Source organism: Pongo abelii, chromosome 14, assembly GCF_028885655.2.
Source record: "Pongo abelii isolate AG06213 chromosome 14, NHGRI_mPonAbe1-v2.0_pri, whole genome shotgun sequence".
Lineage (NCBI taxonomy): Eukaryota > Metazoa > Chordata > Mammalia > Primates > Hominidae > Pongo > Pongo abelii.
In genome coordinates, this window is record NC_071999.2 from 106,071,195 (window position 1) to 106,091,243 (window position 20,049).

The 20,049-nt window shown below is 46.7% G+C and overlaps 2 protein-coding genes across 17 annotated transcripts in view; one reads left to right on the forward strand and one right to left on the reverse strand.

Annotated features, from left to right (window-relative positions):
• The window catches only part of CLYBL (citramalyl-CoA lyase), a 290,169-nt gene extending 279,528 nt beyond the window's left edge, over nt 1-10,641 (forward strand). For 2 of the 9 annotated variants that reach the window (XM_024231099.3, XM_063715015.1), the window contains exons 7-8: nt 5,960-6,079; nt 7,084-7,463. In XM_024231099.3, coding sequence (XP_024086867.1) covers nt 5,960-6,063 — 104 coding nt within the window. In that variant the 3' untranslated portion in view covers nt 6,064-6,079; nt 7,084-7,463. The other 7 variants (XM_024231097.2, XM_054529180.2, XM_063715013.1 and 4 more) reach the window with 6 other exon arrangements.
• Nucleotides 1-20,049, reverse strand: part of LOC112128603 (uncharacterized) — a 127,065-nt gene that overhangs the window by 52,968 nt on the left and 54,048 nt on the right. The gene's annotated exons all lie outside the window — the stretch shown is intronic.

Below are 20,049 nucleotides of genomic sequence, written 5' to 3' on the forward strand. Positions count from 1 at the left end.
CATGCGGCAGAGCTACGTTGGGGTTGTGTTGTATTGGGGGACAGGCCTCAGGGGACTGGCAGGAGACGAGGCTGAGGGGGGCAGGGTCCCATCATGGGCAGGCTTGGGTCTCCACTGAAGATACTGCACTTAATTCTGCAAGTCCAAAGAAAACCATGGCAGGGTTAAAGCAAGTGGATGATTCCATCAGATCTGTTTTAGAAAGATAACAGCACGCTCCCAACTAGAAAAGTGCCACCCCCTATAAACATCCTGGCATCATGTCCCTGAGAGCTCCAGGAGCCAGCTTTGGAGCCGGGAAGCCTCACTGAGCTGAGGGTGCCTGGCACCCAAGCGGACATCCTTAAAATGAATGTCACAACAAAATTGAGAGGGAACCAAGGGCACACGAGGGCCTTTCTAAGGACTCTCCAAGTGGGAGAAGTTGCAAAATAGGAAAGAAGAATGAAACAGTGCCCATGAGAGCGTCTCTGGGAGCATCATCTTCTGCCTTTTTTGAGGAGTTTCAGGGTGCTGTTGACTTCGTAGCTAAGGAAGAGCCGTATCCCAGGAGGCCACGGCTGGGCTGAGAGATTTAGCAAGTGGAAGGCACAGCCAGGATCTCGAGGAGAAATTTGATCATGGCCAACACTGGCTGGAAGTTTAGGAATTCCCTGGGAACTGCTGTGAGGCCAGTCATTCATTCATTGAGCAGAAAGACTTAGCACCATATGGGAAAAGGGTGATACCCCAAAAAAGAAGGACTCTAGCAGCTGTATTCAAATATTAGCGTTAATTCTCACAGAGAACTCCCCCTCAGGGAGCCATAGCAACACCGTCATCAGAATTTGCCAGAAGGAACCCCCTCAGTGTCCACAGAGGTTAATTTGGAAACATAGTGAATTGGGAAAGACTTAGATCAATTTGTGGTTTCTAGAAAATTACTCTTTTAGGACTATGGAGAAAAAAGTCAAGTACTAAGTACCAGGAATGCAAAATATATGACAATTTCCCATAGATGTGGTTACTATTGTCATCACGCCGTCATCATCACCTTCACCATCAAATTGTAAGTCAGATTATGTCAGTGCTTATCTGATCCACAGGCAATGGCCGAGGTGTCAGAAAAACTACAGTTCGATGGTGACTGTTTCCTTCCTATGCAGAAGACACGTGTGCTGTGGTGATACTGGCCTTCACCTCCAGGAGTCTGAAACCATAGACATATGTACAGTAAGATGTGCAAAGCAATTGGCCAGTGATTTATTACAACAAATAACGCCATAGGTAACTGTCAAATAAAAGCCCATTGCATCCGGAGTTCCACGGCAATGCATGGAGATGTCTGGCATTGCTGTAGGTACCCAATGTCATATCTGTGTGAGCAGTGCAGTCCCTCAAAGATGGCCCTGACTGGGAAGAAGTGCAGCCGTGGCAGGCCCTCAGATCGTCCCTGTGCTCACCACCCTGGCCTTTTCTCCGATTCTTGTTGCATCAGGTAGCACCTGCTTCTTCCTTCCCTCTCCCCTCCAGCAAATGGTAAGCTCCCAGAGGGCAGGGCCAAGTCTCATCCTCTCACTGTCCCAAGTGACTCACCAGGGCCTGGCACAAGGGAGCTGCTCGGTCCATACTTGATGGATGAGTGGATAAGTGGTGACTAACCTAAGGAAATTCTGCCATTTGGCATCTTGGGGATGCCTTACAAGAGAAAGGCATCATTTACAGAAGGCTGCAAGAGGACTCTCCACTTTATAGACCTGCATGTTCAAGCTAGCCTAACCATTTCTACCTGGGGGAGCTAAAACACGGAAGTTCTCAATGTGAATGTGCATTAGAATCACCAGAGGAGTCCTAGTCAACCTCTGGGTTTTCTGCACAAACCAGATGGTACTGGGCCCAGGAATCTGCATTTTAACAAGTCCCCCCTGCCCATTGTTCTGATTCAGGGAGTCACAGAACACTCGGAGAACCCTTTTCAATCATCAGGCCCCTAAGAGCACAGGCTTGGCATTAGATAGAGTCAGCTTTATCCCTGTTCTATTATATCTTTACTAACTACAGGGCGAAGTTGCACATGTTTCTTAAGCTCCTTCTGCCTCAGTTTCCTCAGTTATTAAAAGGGGATGAGTACAAACTCAGAGACAGAAAGGAGAATGGTGCTGGGCAGTGGCTCATGCCTTGTAATCCCAGCACTCTGGGAGGCCGAGGCAGGAGGATCACTTGAGCCTAGGAGTCTGAGACCAGCTTGGGCAACATAGGGAGACCTCGTCTCTACATAAAAAATTAGCCGGGCATGGTGGTGCACACCTATGGTCACAGCCACACGGGAGGCTGAGGCAGGAGGATGGCCTGAGCCTGGGAGGTCGAGGCTGCAGTAAGCCATGATGACGCCACTGTACTCCAGCCTGGGTGACAGAGTGAAACCCAAGGATTCTACTTTTGGGATCCTTGTCAAAAGTAGAATGGTGGTTGCTAGGGGCAGGGGGACATGGAAATGGAGAATTGTCTAATAGATACAGAGTTTCAGGGATTTGGGGTGTTTTTTTTTTTTAGGATGGAGTCTTGCTCTGTCACCTAGGCTGGAGTACAGCGGCATGATCTCAGCTCACTGCAACCTCTGCTTCCTGAGTTCAAGCAATTCCCGTGCCTCAGCCTCCTGTGTAGCTGGGATTACAGGTACCCACCACCATGCCCAGCTAATTTTTGTATTTTTACTAGAGACAGGGTTTCGCCATGTTGGCCAGGCTGGTCTCGAACTCCTGACCTCAGGTGATCCATCCGCCTTGGCCTCCTGTGTGCTAGGATTACAGGTGTGAGCCACCGCGCACAGGCTGCAGAGTTTCAGTTTTGCAAGAAGGAAAAGCTCTGGAGACCTGTAGCGCAATATACATAGAGTTAACACTACTGAACTATACACTTAAAAATGTCTAAGACGGTGAATTTTATGTTTTATGTTTTTGCCACAACTAAAAAGAAAAAGTTTTACTGGGGATAGATAATGGTATCTACTTCAAAGTGCTGTTATGAGCATTACATGAAATAATGTATGTAAAGTGCCAGGCAACAGGCCCCAGAGTAGGAACTGCTCAAAAAATTATAGCTATTATTATTACAGTAACATGGGTGTGAAAAAAATTTAACCATGAGGCTGTGTGCGGTGGCTCACACCTGTAATCCCAACACTTTGGGAGGCCGAGGTGGGCAGATCACCTGAGGCCAGGAGTTCGAGACCAGCCTGGACAACAAGGTGAAACCCAGTCTCTACTAAAAATACAAAAAAATTAGCCAAACGTGGTGGCACGCACCTGTAGTCCCAGCTAGTTGGGAGGCTGAGGCAGGAGAATCGCTTGAACCTGGGAGGCGGAGGTTGCAGTGAGCCGAGATCACACCACTGCACTCCAGCCTGAGCAACAGAGCGAGACTCAGTCTCAAAAAATATATAATAAATATAAAATATAATCATTAAGGAAGATTTCAAACCCTCCTCAAAAATCCAAGTAGCTTCTTGATGAACTGCATTTTTCCAAATCCTGACCAATAGACCATTTTTCATCTCACCTATAGATCCATATGTTAAAAAAATACCACCTAAATTATAGGTGGCTATGTGAGAGCCTGGGGATATTCTCGCTAGGCAGTCTCGTTCATAACACTACAATCCTCCATTTGCAGAGATGCAGGAAACAAGAAAAATGCTACATTTTGTTTTGCACCTTAAGCTTCATTAAAGAAAATCAAGCAAAACCTGCTACCATAGAAGAAATGATCTCCCAGTCTTGAAAAACTACATGAAGTGTTTTTCATCTTTGATGTGCACGTGGAACCCAAAGCAGGTTCGGGAACATGGCACAGACTCACAGCCACCGTTTGGATTCTCTGCACGCCGTTTTGATTTCCTGTGCATCTATGCTAATTTCGTCTCCCCAGCCTATTGTTTAAACCCTAGCAGGACAGATGTGCTGTTTTACGGGGCCATAATCCACTTGGTGGGCAGATAACCAAGAGGCCTTTGGTCTTCATCATTTACTCCAGTAAGAAAACTAGACGATTGCCTTGTAAAACAGCATGTGACCCAGGCCCAGATTTCCATGTAACGCCAACCTACAGGACCTCCTCGGAACTTCCAACCAAATTAGGAAAATTCCTCCTGGTCACAGAGGTGACCAAAATTAGCTCGAGGCTGAATGAAATTATGGAAAGGACAATCTAGGGGTATAAACAGTAAAAACGAGAGGGCTGGGAAGTGACTTACAGTACAGGAATTTAGGCCACACAGGTGTTCCTGTGAGTAAGAGTCATCCTTTCTAAGGCTAAAAAGGTTGGCCACTGCTGGTAAAAATTCGAATCCTAGTAGGCTTAGAATCCTCTCAATCGAAAAATAAATCCCAAAAGTTATTGCTAAGGATTCCCCCCATTTTTCTTTACCTCCATCCTATGTATTATCGTAAGTTACTACCTCTCAGCCCTCATCATGGGAGCCCAGCACTCTTGTCCCAGCAGCCCCGAGTAACATCAGCATTGACTGTTGTTGTGAAATCCAGAAACGGGCTGCAGTAGATGCAAATGGACCATCATCAATGTGCATTAGGATTGCCCCAACCACCTGCAGATCTCGAAGGACCCCTGCAACCCACTCACACCAGCATCCTTGCCAACAGGTCAAAGCAGTGTGGATTAGGATGAAGGGGTATCATTGTAAGCAGCAAAAGGAAGTGATTAAAAGAACACAAATAACCAGACATTAACTCTGGGTTCTGAGCACACTGCTTTCTGTCCATTTAATCTATCTTTTGCTGATGCACTTAAAGAAGCTACCTTGTCTTCTTAATGTGGGGATCTCTGATGAAGGCTTGAAGCTCTGAGACCCAAGCATCAGCCCCAGCTCTGGCTTTCCCTAGTCACATGACCTTGGAAGATCACTTCTTTTTTTTCCTTCTTTGACTACTCTGAGCCTCAGTTTCCTCATCTAAAACAGGGCTTAGGTTACTTGACACAGTCTATATAAGTATGGTAGAAGTTTTTTAAAAAACGAGTCTGTAAAATGGGACTATTCCAAGAGATTTCAGAGATGCCTTCCCATCTTAACATTCAGCAGATCTATGATTCCTTTGTTACAGCTCATGTCCCTGGTATTTCTTTCTTTTTTGAGATGGAGTCCCGCTCTGTCACCCATGCTGGAGTGCAGTGGTGTGACCTTGGCTCACTGCAACCTCCACCTCCTGGGTTCAAGCAATTCTTCTGCCTCAGCCTCCCGAGTAGCTGGGACTACAGGCATGCACCACTACACCCAGCTAATTTTTTTGTATTTTTATTAGAGACAGGGTTTCACCGTGTTGGCCAGGCTGGTCTTGAACTCCTGACCTCAGGTGATCCACCCGCCCCGGCCTCCCAAAGTACTGGGATTACAAGCGTGAACCACTGCGCCCGGCCATCCCTGGTAATTCTAATCATCTTCTGTAAGTGTGTACCAACAGACTCATCTCTTTGTACTCAGTACAACCCTACCTTGCATTTTCTCATAACCTTATCATGTTACTTCTCAATTATGTTACAGCAAGGAGGTAAGATTTTGCCATTAGCCTGACAGTACAATTTTTTAAAACAATAATCAGTTGCCAGAATATATTCCTGCTTTTAAAGTTCTACATAATATTTCAAAAACATATAGGGAAGTATTTAGATTTTCCCTCCACAGCTGTTTTCTGCTTGATTTCAAGAGTTAACTGAACAGTTTGCTGTCTTGTGTCCAATGTGTTTCTCCTCTCCATTAAAATGCTGAAGATTTTTATTTTTTTCCCCTCTTTAGGAGGAAAAAAGAAGTCTTTCCTCTGTAATTTACTTTGGCTTTCTCAAAAGTTGGGTGGGAAAGTCAGTATAATTCAGGTGGAATCTAAAATGTTCTTGTTGTACAAGTGTGCACAGAAAGGAAACCTATAATTTCGAGCATTCTTTCAGGAAGTTTGTATTCTCTGTTTTCCAGGGAGCCTTTACTTTCCAAGGGAGTATGATCGACATGCCATTACTGAAGCAGGCCCAGAACATTGTTACGCTTGCCACCTCCATCAAGGAAAAATGATCTGTTAAATGAAGCTCTCATCAGGTGGGCTGAACTTATACAGTGGGTTTCTTAAAGACAAACCACAATACTCAAAGCAACTTGTTAGGATGCCAGATTGGGACCTGACTCCATTTACAGTTCATGTTAATCACGATTTTGTTGTTGTAGTCTCACTGGCCAGTTATTCCCCTAAAAAAATGAACGTTTTTCCTTTTGGATCCAAGCTTATGATTTTATCATTTTTAGTGTATTACAAATATGGGCTTATGATTTCACAGGGAGGTAAGATCCTGGGGAAAGATGGGCTGTGAGGGGAAGGTAGGTCTTTAATGAAATGGATCTTTCCCAAATAGACATATTCCCTCCACCCTTCTCATGTTAGTAAATGTTTCCTGCTTGTTCATTTATACAGCTGACACCACAGATAATTTTAAGAAAAGCCAGGCCTTTAAAACATAGTAACAACATTAAGGGGTCATCTCTATTTCACTAGTAATCTGATAAAACAACAGAGATGGCATCAAAAAAGGATACTAAGTATTATATTGGCTTAAAAAGACACTTTCTAAAAATAAACTTTCAAAACTGGTTACTATTAACCTCCACCCCTAAAACGAAACATCCATGTCCTTGAACCGCTAGATGATGAACACGAAAGCTATCATCCTCGGTGAATGCTGTGGGTCAACCGTTACCGGCAATTAAAAAATAAATGTGCAGAAACACAAGACCATCCATTCTCCCCCTTTATTATCCCGTTTAACTGTTTGCCGTTGAGGCTCTTTCCCCCTGGAAATGTGTGGCCCGGACAGGACTCCCTCAGTCATAAACTTGTAGCGTCTCAGAAGACACAATGCACCCGAGCTGGTGCATGTGGCCCTGCGAGATTTGCATCACATTAGAGATGCGGCTGCAGGTCAGATGGGTGGTGTGGTTAACGGGCTTAGTAAAGCTGTTTTGAAGAGGTTAACCCAGCTTGTAGTAAGGGTAAATAAACATAACAACCAGCCATTGTTCCCTATTCAGCATGTACTCTTATATTGAAGGCTAAAGGGTATTGAAGCTGCAGAGGGATCAACTTGTGCTTGCCAGAGGACGCCAATGAAGTTTGAAACACCAACAATCAGAGATTTTGTTTCTGTTCCTCATTAAATCATGAGCTTTTGTGCCGAGACTCTGGACGACTGTTCCTTAAGAAATTAACAGAATGGGAAGTTTTAAACTCTACACCAACCTTTTCATGACCTACACAGCAGCAACGCTGCTACTCTTAGACAAACACCGCGGGGAAGGCTGTTCTGTTTATTTAAATTTGTAAATAGAAAACAGTTGTTTTTTACTTTCATTTTTCACCTCCTCCTACGCCCTCTTGGATTATTTCCTCCGCGGCCCCTAGCATGAGCCCCAACCAGGCCTCTCCTTTTCCCCACTTCTCTCAATTCCCACAGGAAGCCCGAGAGGTGAGGAGCTGAGGTTAGACACCAGGAGAGGCACCATCACACAAAAGCACAGCCGCAGGGTCCCACTGCCACCAGGCGACCCCCACCCACCCCAGTGCACAGCAGAGAGGGACAGGCATGCGGGGAGCCAGCAACGGACAAGATGGCTCTGGGGATCCTCATTCTGTGAAGACACCAACTCATTTCTCAAACACGGGATCCAGGAGACAGATAGCTCCTAAATGGAGGTGGCACACGCTCCGTGGGGTCCCTCATAGAGGAGTGCCACCCTCCACCCTGGCCACCCTGTGCTGCCCCAGAGTGGCCAGAAAGGAAGGTGGGAGCTAGCCCCATCCTCACTCAGAGGCCGGAAGGAGGAAGATGGCATCTCGCCAACTTCAGAGCTGAATGGCCTCTAGCCACACTGCTTCCAGTTCCCAGAGGAGCACCCATTGTTGCAGCTGGGACCCACCCAGGACGGGACTCCTGGAGTCAGGTGCACACCAGGTAACCCAGGACCACGCTGCGCACACCCAGTCTGCCCCTCTGCTCAGAACACAGAGGGATGGGAGGATGGCTTGGCAGTGGGAAGGCAAAAGAAGGCCTCTCTCACTCTGCCCCTGCCATACACACCCGCTGAGGGTGTTAGAAGCAGTGGAGGCAGAGCTGGCCCTAAGCAAAAGAAGAAAATAAACCCCACCTTGTCCTTCCTATGGGCAGCCCTCACCCCAATCTAACTACCCTTCCTATCCTCCAGCCTAATCCAGAGAAGCCCTTGGCTTGAGGGGATGAAGGGCTTGCGTTCTAGTCTCCACCCCAGCCCCACAGGCAGCCAGCCAGCCAGCCCCACACAGAGGGGCCTCCTCAAGGCCTCACTGGGAGCCTCCTGTCCCCAGCCAAGGAGCCCTACAGACCTGGGGAAAAGCAGGCCCCTCCGTAAGGCCCCTGGGTGGTGCGGAGGCCGGACTGGCTAGGCCTCCCACTGCTGGCCACTCCCAGGCCACGGGTTCCTAGGTCCCAACCACATCGGACTGCTCGCCATGCCCCTGCCTCATCCCAAACTGCTTTGTTCAGACAAAACCACCTTGTTTCAGTCTCCCCAAATGTCCAGTTTATTATCTTCCTCATAACCCATGGTCCCTATTAGGGTAGTATCATGAGACTAAGACCTATGAGAGCCACAAATCTGGACCAAAGTCCCATTCCCTGAACAGAGACCCAAACGACGAGGGTCCCAGAAGAGAGTTCAGTCCTGATCAGAAACCCATGGTGCCTTAGTCCTTGAAGAACAAAACTCCAGGAAGAACATGCTGGAAGGCAAAGGGTATTCCCCCTCTTTCCCCACCCGCATCTCTGTGGTGCCATGGGTGGGCCCAGGTACCCTGGGAAAGGTGGGAGAGCAGCCAAGGGTGGGTGAGTGATCTCCGCTGGGCTGACCAGGCACCCCCCGATATGGGGAAGGGAGAGCTGCCCGACTCCTGAGCCAGGCGTGGGTGACAGGAAGAGGACCTTGCAGCTAATCTGATTAATTAGAAACCATACCTGTTTATATTTTGCGTAGCTCATCACAAGCCGCTTAGCCATATCACCCCCCTGTTATTAATTCTTGGGGTCTAAATTATGGGTAACACTATTAAAACATTATCAGAACTAATGAGAAACAATTACTTAGAAAATGAGCCGGGACAAGATTGAGTTGAGAACATCAGTGGTGATCACTGTAGATTAGTTTAATAAATCATCAGGTGCAAGGCAAGACTGACTGTATGTATGCAAAGCCCCGTCACGGGAAAATGAAATTGAGATTTTTTTTTTTTTGCATAATTTTTTCATTAATCTCAATAGGACCCGTGTGGTGTAGATTGCTTTATTCCCCTAATACCTTGCCTGAGGGGGGGTGCCCAATAATGTCTTCATTGTTTTACTGAGGTCTTAATGACAATCTGTGACAACCTCATTTTAATGTATAGAGGATTATATCAATACAGTCATGTTTTATTGAAATGGTGAAGGGAACTCCAGTCAGAGTCGGGCAGTGTCTGTGAGCACAAGTTAGGAAGTTTCTCGGCATCCGGGAGCGTTCCCGTCTGATGTCCCAGTGTTAGCCCTCCCGGCCGCCCTCCCGGGACGGCTGGGAAAACAGTCCTGCGGGATGAAGATTTCACTGCCTCCGATTTGAATTTGAAATTAACTCCTTCCCTGGCATATTTCGCTGGGCAGATAGAACAAACCATGTCGTTTTCCCCCCCATCTCTAAAATAGACATATTATTATCATTCACACTTTTGCACCCGGTCGTTTTGCGGGAGTTCGGGAAACTGACTTTCTTCATTGGGGACATTGTCATTTTCTAACGATGCCACGAGGAGAAAAAAAAGAATACGGGTTTTTTTGTTTTAATTGGAAGGACCTTGTGCTTTTATGATTTCAGTTTACCTTGGAAAACTGAATCTTCTGTGTTTTCTTTCTTTCCTCTAGTGCTAGAAAAGCAATGAATTGCACAAAACAGGTTCTGAGACGGCCCGCAGGCCCCGAGCTCGTGGACGCGGCCGAGGGTCGGGTGTGACCCGCGGAGCCCCTGCCAGGCTTCCCGGCTCATCTTCGCGGGGAGGGGGGAGGCATGACCAGACCCCAGCATTTCAGCGTGAAAGTCTCCGCCTTTCTTTCCGCGCTGTCTTTCCCGCGGGCAGAGCGTGGTACCTGAGCGCGGCCCCCACGGAGGATCCGTGACTTTCCCAGACCCCTTTTGGCGCGCTTGGGAACCGGCAGCTCTGCACGGGCTGGTTTTGGAGGGAGTGGTGTTCGTTTGTTTAAATTCCAGTTGTTATTTGGCAGCATATCGCCTTCCGAGTCAATAAGAATTGCCCACAACGTAAAGAGCGACTTGTGGGAAGGGGCCGAAGCCGTCGTTAGCGCCCGGGCGGCGGCGGCCACTCGAACCCCGTTTCCGCCGAGCGCGCTGCAGCCTGCGGGGCGAGTTCGTTTTGTTTTGCCAAAATCATTTGGGACTTCTTTGTCATTCATGCCCTTCCTTTTAACTGATTTTTTTTTTTTTTTTCCACTGTAAGTGACCGGCTGGGTTTGACTTTTGCTTCTTCCGACGGGAAGGGCACAGCGAGCCGGGGTGGGCGGCCCCTCGGGCAGGAGGAGCGCGGGGGACACGCGGTGGCCGCAGACGCCGAGCCCCGCGGAGCCCCGAGGCCGCGTCCCCTGCGCCCCGGGTGTGCGCGGAGCCGGGGCCGGGGCCGAGGCCGAGGCCGGGGCGGGGGGAGTGTGGCGGCCCAGGAGGCCTGGACTGTGGGCCCCGCTCGCCCGCCCGCCGCGGGCCGCCCGGAGCCCGCGCGCCTGTCGCGCAGCCCGGCTGTAATGGTGGCAGATCAAAGGCGGCCCCGTGTCCCTGCGGAGCCCGGGACAATCCCGCGCCTTTGTGCGCTGTTGCTAGGAGCCCGAGAAACTAAGAGAAAGTGTCAGGAGCATGTTAATCAGACTCGTTACACTGTAACAATATCGTCTCTCTCGGGTCTCCCAGGCCCCAGCACCCCCGCGCACCCTGCGCGCAGGCCGGACACCTGCGCAGGGCCCTCCCGCCCGCCCTGGGGTCCCGCTGGACCTGGGGTCCTTGCAGCCCCGAATCCGCGCCCAAGCCACGCAGAACGACTAGCCCCGAGGGGCCCCGCAGGCTCCTGGTGCAGCTCCCTGGCCGTGGTCTCCTTGACCGAAGCCCCGGCCTCACCCCGCCTGGCCGCGAGCCCGAGGGACGGACGCAGGGCCGATCCCGGTCCCCTGCTTTTCAGTCCTCCAGTCGAATCGCCCACGTTGTTCAATCACAGTATTCGAATCAAGAGGAAAATGAACATTCCCTTTATGGTAGCTTTTTGGTTATGAGTTTTTGCAAAACTGTTAAGTCAACTTTGCCGATTTCCCTTGGGAATCCCTGGAGGCCACTCTAAGTGGTAATCTCAAATTTAAGAAGGAAATGGGGAAATTTTGCTGAAAGTAAAGATGTCGCCGAATTTTTTGAAGGGATTTGCTTCATTCATTCATTTAGTCATTCAACAGACACCTGTTGAACCCGACTGGGTGCCAGAGGGGCCAGTCACAGGACTTATTCCAGATGAACTTTTCTTTTGAAATTAGAATGCCCTTGTGGAAGCCAAAGGAGGAGCAGAGGCCTAAAATAATGTCAAGTGTCAAAGCAAAAAGAAGTGCCATTGGCTGCTACAGTGTGTGATGATAACAAGAGAGGTGTGAATTAGGAATTAAAAACGTTTGAAAAACTGCAGGCCATATGCTTTGAAACCAGCCACTTTTTCCACCTTTCATCTCCCTCTCCCCTCCAGTTTTGGTGGGCAGGAGCTATGCCAGGCTGCAGTCTTCAACCCGTCAGAGGCCTGCCTGAGGTCTGAGGAGTGAGGCCAGGCCTTCTGTTTGTACACAGCCTTTCAAACGTGCAGAGAGACACACTCCATCCTGGCCCCATTCCCCCTTTGCTCTTACGCGGGGAATTGGAAAACTGTCCTCAGGCTTAGGGCTGAATTTGGCCAAGTTAAGGTGCTTTTCTCCCATACAAGCTCTTGCTCAAGAACAAACCCATTCTGGAAGGTGTAGAAGGGGGCCAGACTTCAGAGTCAAGCTACCCACACCTAAGTCACAGGACAAAGCTGGCTGTCACCAGGATGGGTGTAAGACAGCCTCTCAACTCACCTGTGTCTACCATTGACTGAGGAGGAATCCCAAAACTGTGTGAGACTCCTCTGTCGGTGAAAATTTCTCTCTCACTGTTGCATGCAACATGGAAACATATAGAAAACTGGGTCGGGTGCAGTGACTTATGCCTGTAATCCCAGCACTTTGGGAGGCTGAGGTGGGCAGATCACTTAAGGTCAGGAGTTCAAGACCAGCCTGGCCAACATGGTGAAACCCCTTCTCTACTAAAAATACAAAAAATTAGCCGGGTGTGGTGGCACATGCTTGTAATCCCAGCTACCCGAGAGGCTGAGGCAGGAGAATCACTTGACCCGGGAGGCAGAGGGTGCCCAAGATCCTGCCACTGTCCAGCCTGGGCAACAAGGACAAAAATGCCGTCTCAAAAAAAAAAAAAAAGAAAGAAAACTGGACAGGTTCCCTGAGGATTGGAGCCCCAGGCCTGGAAGGAACTTTAGAGATTCCTTTCATTACATAAATAAAAGAGTTGATATGCTGAAAACTCCATCTTACAAAAAACAAGAGAGGCCGAACGCTGGCTATGTGATGATGTTACAATAGCTGGCTAAAGGGGAGAGATTCAGTGACAAGAAACTGGATTTCTTTGGTTTACATAACGCCAAATAGCTGGTTTGGCCGGGTTCTGTTTTGTTTTTAAACACAGAATCAAATTTCCTTCATAATCAGACACACTAATAGAATCAAGAGAGAAATGAACATTCCATTTTAGAGAGCTTTGTGGTGGAGAGTTTCTTCCGAAGACTCCACACTCTAGGCATCTGGCTTAATGTTAATAAGGGGCAGGGGGTTGGTCTTTTGAGTTCTGTGAAAGGAAGAACATAAAAACCAACATGAACTTCTGGCTTCGATTTTCTGGGAGAACTGTGCTGGCTAATAACCCAAACCCCCAAGTGAGGACAAGGGCACATCCATTTTTCCCCATCTAATTTCTAGGGTCTGGAATTCTTGCGGTGGAATTCCAGGTGGAAGCTCTCGGGAGCTTCTCCCAGGCTGGCAGAAGGGAGCTCCGGCCACTGCCTGCCCCTGCCCCTGTGTACCCACATCAGTGACAGCATGGCTCTCTTAAGAGGCCCTGGCCACTGTCCACACTGATCTTTTCTGAAGCCTTTGCACAAGCTGTAACCCTCCCTCTCTATGACACCCAACAAACGCCAAAGCATTCTTTAAGACACAGCTTGAAAGCCACTCCTGTGAGGTCCTCCCAGCTCCCCCAGAGGCAACTTGCTGCTCTTCCCTTAGTCCTTCTGTTGCATGGATTGGATTTTCATTAGTGGTTGTTTAGATGTGTGTGTCCCCAAAAATAGTGTGGATGCCTTGAATATTGGACATTGTCACACATCTCTGATCCCTCTCCTGCTCTCGCCTCTCATCCCCAGCATGAACTTGTGGAAAACGTGTTCATTAAAATCAGGACCCTCCACTTAGGTTCTGATCCTGGCTTTATCACTAATGGGTTAGGTTACATGCAGACAGAAGAAGAAGACATTTATTCTCTCTGAACATCAGTTTCTTCAGCTACCCAAATAAAAACACCTAACTCCAAGAGTTGCTATGAGGATGTGGTAGTCAGAGAGATGCGCCATTTCCAGGATCCCCACTTGCCGGGCTGGGGAGATGCAGTCAGCAGACAACTCCCCACCCCACTGCCTTGCCCAAGACCCTTCCAGGGCCCCCCACCATTTTGGCCAGAGGTGGGACACACATGCCAGAATTTCCAGTGGGGTTAGCCAAGACTTTGTTGGGTCTCCTTAGCCATTCAACTTCTCCTTCACACTAATCCTGAGTTCTCCTTCCTTTCCTGGACGTTGTTCCCTAGCATCTTGCACCCTAAAGTCTGTCTGAGCATCTGCTTCTAGAGCTCCTAACCTGTGGCGGAGGATTAAATGAACTACTGTATTCAAAAGCACCTGGCATATGGTGGTTGCCAGGGGTTGGGGGTGGGGCAATGGGGAGTTACTGTTTAATGGGTACCGAGTTTCATTTTTGCAAGATGAAAAAAGTTCTGGAGAAGAGGAGGGCTATGGTGGCACAACGGTATGAATGTACTTAATGCCACAGTGGTTAAAATTGTAAATCTTGTTTCTTATATTTTACCATAATTTCTTAAAATAATTTTCTTACAGAATGAATGTAAAATAAAGAGAAATAAAAACTAATAAATAAATACAGTATTTTTAAAGCACCTAGCATCATGCTTGGCACGTAGTAGGCATTCAGTAAAGATCAAGTGACTTCCACCCAGGGGCCAAACCTGCGCACAGTAGAGTTTGGGAATCCCACTGTGCAGAGCTGGTTGGAATATGTATTTCTACTCAGCGAACCCCATTTTCTCCTTTATTTTTATGTTTATTTATTTATTTATTTATTTATTTTGAGATAGGGTCTCACTCTTTCACCCATGCTGGATGTAGTGGTGAGATATTGGCTCACTGCAACCTCTGCCTCCCAGGTTCAAGCAATTTTCCTGCCTCAGCCTCCTAAGTAGCTGGGACTACAGGGGTGCACCACAACACCCTGCTAATTTTTGTATTTTTAGTAGAGATGGGGTTTCACCATGTTGGCCAGGCTGGTCTCGAGCTCCTAACCTCAGGTGATCCACCCGCCTCGGCCTCCTGAAGTGCTGGGATTACAGACATGAGCCACCTGGCCTGGCCTTCATATTTACTTTCATTACTAGATGAAGTATATGCTCTCACAGGAAAACATGTTCAAATTCTGGGACATACCAGAAAGGACGGCACACTCCTACAGCCACGTGCATTTTGGGGAGCTGCGTTGCTCTTTTGTTATCTCGTTGTTATTAACAATCTCCTAGCTCCATTGCTGGCCTATGGAAGTTTCTCTCAGTGCTGGAGATGTTCTGACTGTAAACTCATCTGATCATTTTGTCCAGTCCCCTGATTTTGTAGACCCTTAAGGGCTGGAGGATTATGCAGTACCAACTCCTGGCTGAAGGGGGCACCATCCACATAGAAAAAAATGCAATGCTAGGGGCACCTCCTGGAGTTGTGCAACTACTGGCCCTGCTAGGGGACTTGCTCAAGGTCACACTGCTGGCAAAACCAAGACTACCACTAAACTCTCTAAATTCTCTCCACTAAACCACACAGCTCCCTCCTCGAGCTCCTCAGATTCATGCTTCCACATCAGGTTCCCCAGTTCATCAATTCTGTAGGGTGAGCAAGCTCCAAATGTGTTTTTTGAAACAATGAGAAAAATAACGAAGCCTCCTTTTCAGCAACTGCCTCCCTCAGAGACAGTGCCTGACCCCAGCAAAGATATTCGAATTCATCACAATTCAAACAACCAGTCATCAAAAACACAGCCGGGAAGCTCTGCCACCAGGCCAGTGCCACTTTGCAATACACCTTGATGTCCCCTGGCCCCTGTAGGTCCCCCAGACTCAACATGCCCCTGCACATTTTGCAGGATTTTCTGCTGGGGGCTGGTCTGAATGGCTGGAAAATGTCTTGGGTTGTCTAAGGGAAGAAGGCCCGGTGCAGGCATGAAGTGGATGCCAGCGCCAAGGACAGAGCCTGCAGTGCCATGCTGAGCTGGCTCCCTCGACACCACCTCTTGGCTGTGGGCCTCGCTCCCATGCTCCATCCCCCATGGGCACCGTTCTTTGCATCATCTCTCCTTCCATCTAGTCCTGCTAGATTCTTCCTTCTGCCTTGTAATTTTACCTTCTCTTCCTTCCTCCCCTCACAATTCCAAAAGCAAAAATAACAAATGTAGGAAAGAAAACAACAACACGGGCAAACTATGTTTTTCTAATTCTGTGTGTGTTTTGGAGGCAAATCGAATGTCTTAGACCATGAGCTGCTTGCAGGACATTCCGCAGTCTTTCTTGACTGTGGGCTTGGCACAGGATATTTACGGTGTCCATTTTACTAGAGAGACCCCGAGTGCATAGACAGATAATACTGTACTTTGGGAATCAAAGTAGAAATGTCAGTGAGGCTGCTAATTAGTAAATTAAATTTTGCTGCCAAAGTTGACATTTCTTTGTGGGTTTTTTTTGGATTTTTTTGTTTTGTTGTGGTTTTTTTTGTTTGTTTGTTTGAGATGGAGCCTTGCTCTGTCACCCAGGCTGGAGTCCAGTGGTGCAATTTCAGCTCACTGCAACCTCCACCTCCCGAGTTTAAGTGATTCTCCTGCCCTAGCCTCCACAGTACCTCGGATTACAAGCACGTGCCACCATGCCTGGCTAATTTTTGTATTTTTAGTAGAGACGGGGTTTCATCATGTTGGCCAGGCTGGTCTCGAACTCCTGACCTCAAGTGATCCACCCACCTTGGCCTCCCAAAGTCAAAGCTGCTATTCCCAATATCCTGCCTTTGATCATGCTGTCTTAATGCAAAGCCAACATTCAGCTTCTATGTAAGTCATAAGGAAGATGATGACCTGCAAATTGGTGATTGAAACTCATTTGAGAGCCTAGAGTGATGCTTATAAATGAGAAAGTTTAACTTCACATCAAGTTTACATGTACATACAAACTCATAAAGTATACCTTTTATAACAGTATAAACTCATAAAATGTTATTTCTATCCTATTCTTAACCTTATTCCTTTTGGGGGAGATATTACCAGAAAGGTAACAACAAATGATTAGTATAAAAACAGATATTTTCAAATTATGAGAAACATTCCATTTTAGGTTACGAGAATGTGACCCAAGATGATAATTTTCATAATTTTGCCTCATAAAAGCGTTTTTAAAATATGACCAGTCTTTGTGGCATATAAGGAATTTTAAATTGTCAAATATATGAGAATACTTAAGGTAAATGTTTTCAAAATAAATAGCCAATGAATGGGCTATGAATTTGCATGCACTGCCTATGAAAATGAGCATATTTTAAAGTGGTTTGTTCAGAAGGCGCCACTGGCCTTTTCTCTTCCTTCTCAAAGGGCATATGTGTTAGATTAGTGCTCAGAAAAGAGAACATGTTTTCATAGCCTCCAGTGTAGCATTTATAAAAATTGTGATGATTTTAGGACTGCACCTTCATTTTTTGAATTTTCAGAACTTGTCCCTTTTTACTTTTATTTTCTTTCAACAAAACGAAGACCTAAGAACCCCTTTAAGAAATGTTATCCATTCCCACAGAGTCCCAGTTTGTTGACCTTCAGGCCACAGAGTAAAACCCTCCTTTTAAGTCAAGCATTCCCCATTGGGAAGCACTCCAGCTTTTTCTTTTTATGAGGAACTTTAACTGCTGGACTTAATTTAATTATTGTATTTTGTACATACTCCCAGAAGCCCCAGGGCATGAGCTTTACTTTTTTCAAAACTTTCAAATAAATATCTTTTAGGATCGCACATTTCTGATGGCAGTGTTCCGTCTTTGACTTGTATTTCTAATCCAAATACTGAACTTGGATCTTTCTATTTCCTGTGACCTATCAATGGATGGGTTTCAACCTTAGCATCACTTTGCCACAGACCGTCTTAATGAGCAGACACAGGCATGCAATCATTTGAGTTCTTAGTGCAGGAGCCTAGATTTCATAACAAGAAAATAAAAACCATCTCCAAAGTTGAACTACATTTTAAAACCTGGCTAGTTCTGGAGACATGGTCTTCAATAAGGAGGGTTGCTAGGCAGACATTGCCATGAAATCAGGAGCCTGCTGGCCCCATGGCCGCAGTCTGCCACCATCTGTCTTTAAAGTTCCTGTAAGGTGCTCCCCCAGCACTGGCTACTCCTCCCCTATCCCAGCAGAGGCTCATTGCAAACACACTGACACACACACACACACACACACACGCACACACACACAGACACATGCACACAGGGAATTGTCATCCTTAGCAAACAGCAAAAAGTCAGTATCTCTATTTCTTATCTCTCTTTATCCATAAACATTTCTTTTTGATCCTTTCGATTTCCATGATTTCCACCTGGAAATCAAAAACTTTGACATCTTGACTCTTAAAGGTGAAAAATAAATTTGTTTTGAATAACTGGCTTAAAACTTACTTAGGAATATAAAAATGTGAAGCAAACATAACTTTTCTAAATTCATAAGATCTGCCCAAAATACTCTGTGAAGTTTGCGTCCCTTATGAAGGAAGTTTAATTTGTGGACTTCCATGAAATCTGAATTTAGGAAGAAGATGTTTTTAAGTAGCATTATCTGCAAAATGAATCTGATTTCCTTACTTACTTTTGTTTAAAAATTTAAATTACAGCCTGAGCAACAAAGCAAGACCCCATCTCTACAAAATAAAATTAAATGTAAGAAAATTAGGCTGGCTTGGTGGCACACATCTGTGGTCCTAGCTACTCAGGAGGCTGATGTGGGAGGATCACTTGAGCCCAGGAGTTCAAGGCTGCAGTGAGCTGTGATCGTGCCACTGCACTCCAGCCTGGATGACAGAGTGAGACCCCTCTCTTAAAAAAAAAAAAAAAAAAACACACCTTTTTAATTATAGAAAGCACAGCATTTTGTTGCCAAAGAAGGACTTAGAGGTCACCTAAGCCAATGGACTGGATCTTGGCTGATATTAGAATTATTTCTTGGGCTTATTAGAATTAGAATAATTAGAATTATCATTTAGTAAATACTAATATCTGGGCCCCACCCCAAACTAATTAAATCAGACTCTAGTCTAACCCCTCATTTTGCAGATTAAAAAGAGAAACAGCCAGACAGAACTCCCGGACCTCGAAAGGTGAAATGTGGCCTTTCCATTCGCAGTCAAAGGGACAACATTGTAACATGATTTGGGAACTCCTGGCTATGCTAAACTTTAAAAAGCAAAGTTCAAACCAGTTTCCATAATTATGTTTGGGTCTCATGAATTGATTTGATAAGTAAGAGTTGACTGATTCCTCACACATGACCTAATTTCTAATTTTATACACATTCACATCCCTGAATGATGGCAGAAGAGGCTGAAGTAGCCATCATGTTGAAATGTCTCATGCTAAATTTTCAAAATCAGCCACACGTGTATGGATGGCTGTCTTGTAAATGTCACCTAAAAGAAAAGTGTGGCTTCTACAATGGCAGTGTCGTGCTTCATAACTAATATTCCATAATTTAATTTTTCTCATATATACTTAAAGCATATAAGTAAAAAGCAGTATTTTTCCCAGTGTCAGCTCAAAACTGTACAGTTTTTATGAAAATGGAGGCAAAGACGTCAAGTAACAGCTCAGCCAAGTGAGTCCCACAGCCCCCCAAGGCAGAGGTGAGCTTAGCTGCCCTCCCTGGGGGTCTCAAGGGAGCAAAAGAGGCCCTGAAAGGGCAGCCTCCCTCTTGTAAGAAGCTCAACTGGGAGCTCAGCGGGCTTTGAGCCATCTTTGCAAAGACAGCTTGTCCCGCCCTGCCTCCCCCAGAACAGTACACCTCCCCCACCTTTTCTGCTCCCCCACATCTGCCTCCTTTGCTTCTTTCCCCACAGGGCTGGCCTGCTCACAGGTCTCAGAGGGAAAGGGGGCGCTTCACACTGGAGGGTCTGGTCCTAGGCTGTTCTCTCCAGCCGAGGACCTCCCGGGAGAGATCCAGAAAGCTTTGATCACAATTATTTGCCTTAGGCTAAAAGACCTCTGGTTGGCCACTCCTCTAGGATCTTAATAAGGCCAGGACCTAGGATCACAGATGGATACCTGTTTTTCTTTTTTTTTAATAAAGGGAATGCTGAACTGCAATGACCATTACTGTAGAGTTACAACAAGAGGGTAAAGTTCATACATGGCGACCTGTGTCAAATCCGTCCATTGAGCTACCCTCCAGCACATATTTACTGAGCTTCTGTTATGTGCCTGTGGTGAGTGACATGACATCATTGTGTTAGTGACTGGCCAAAAGGGTGTCTTGAAGCCGCCCTAG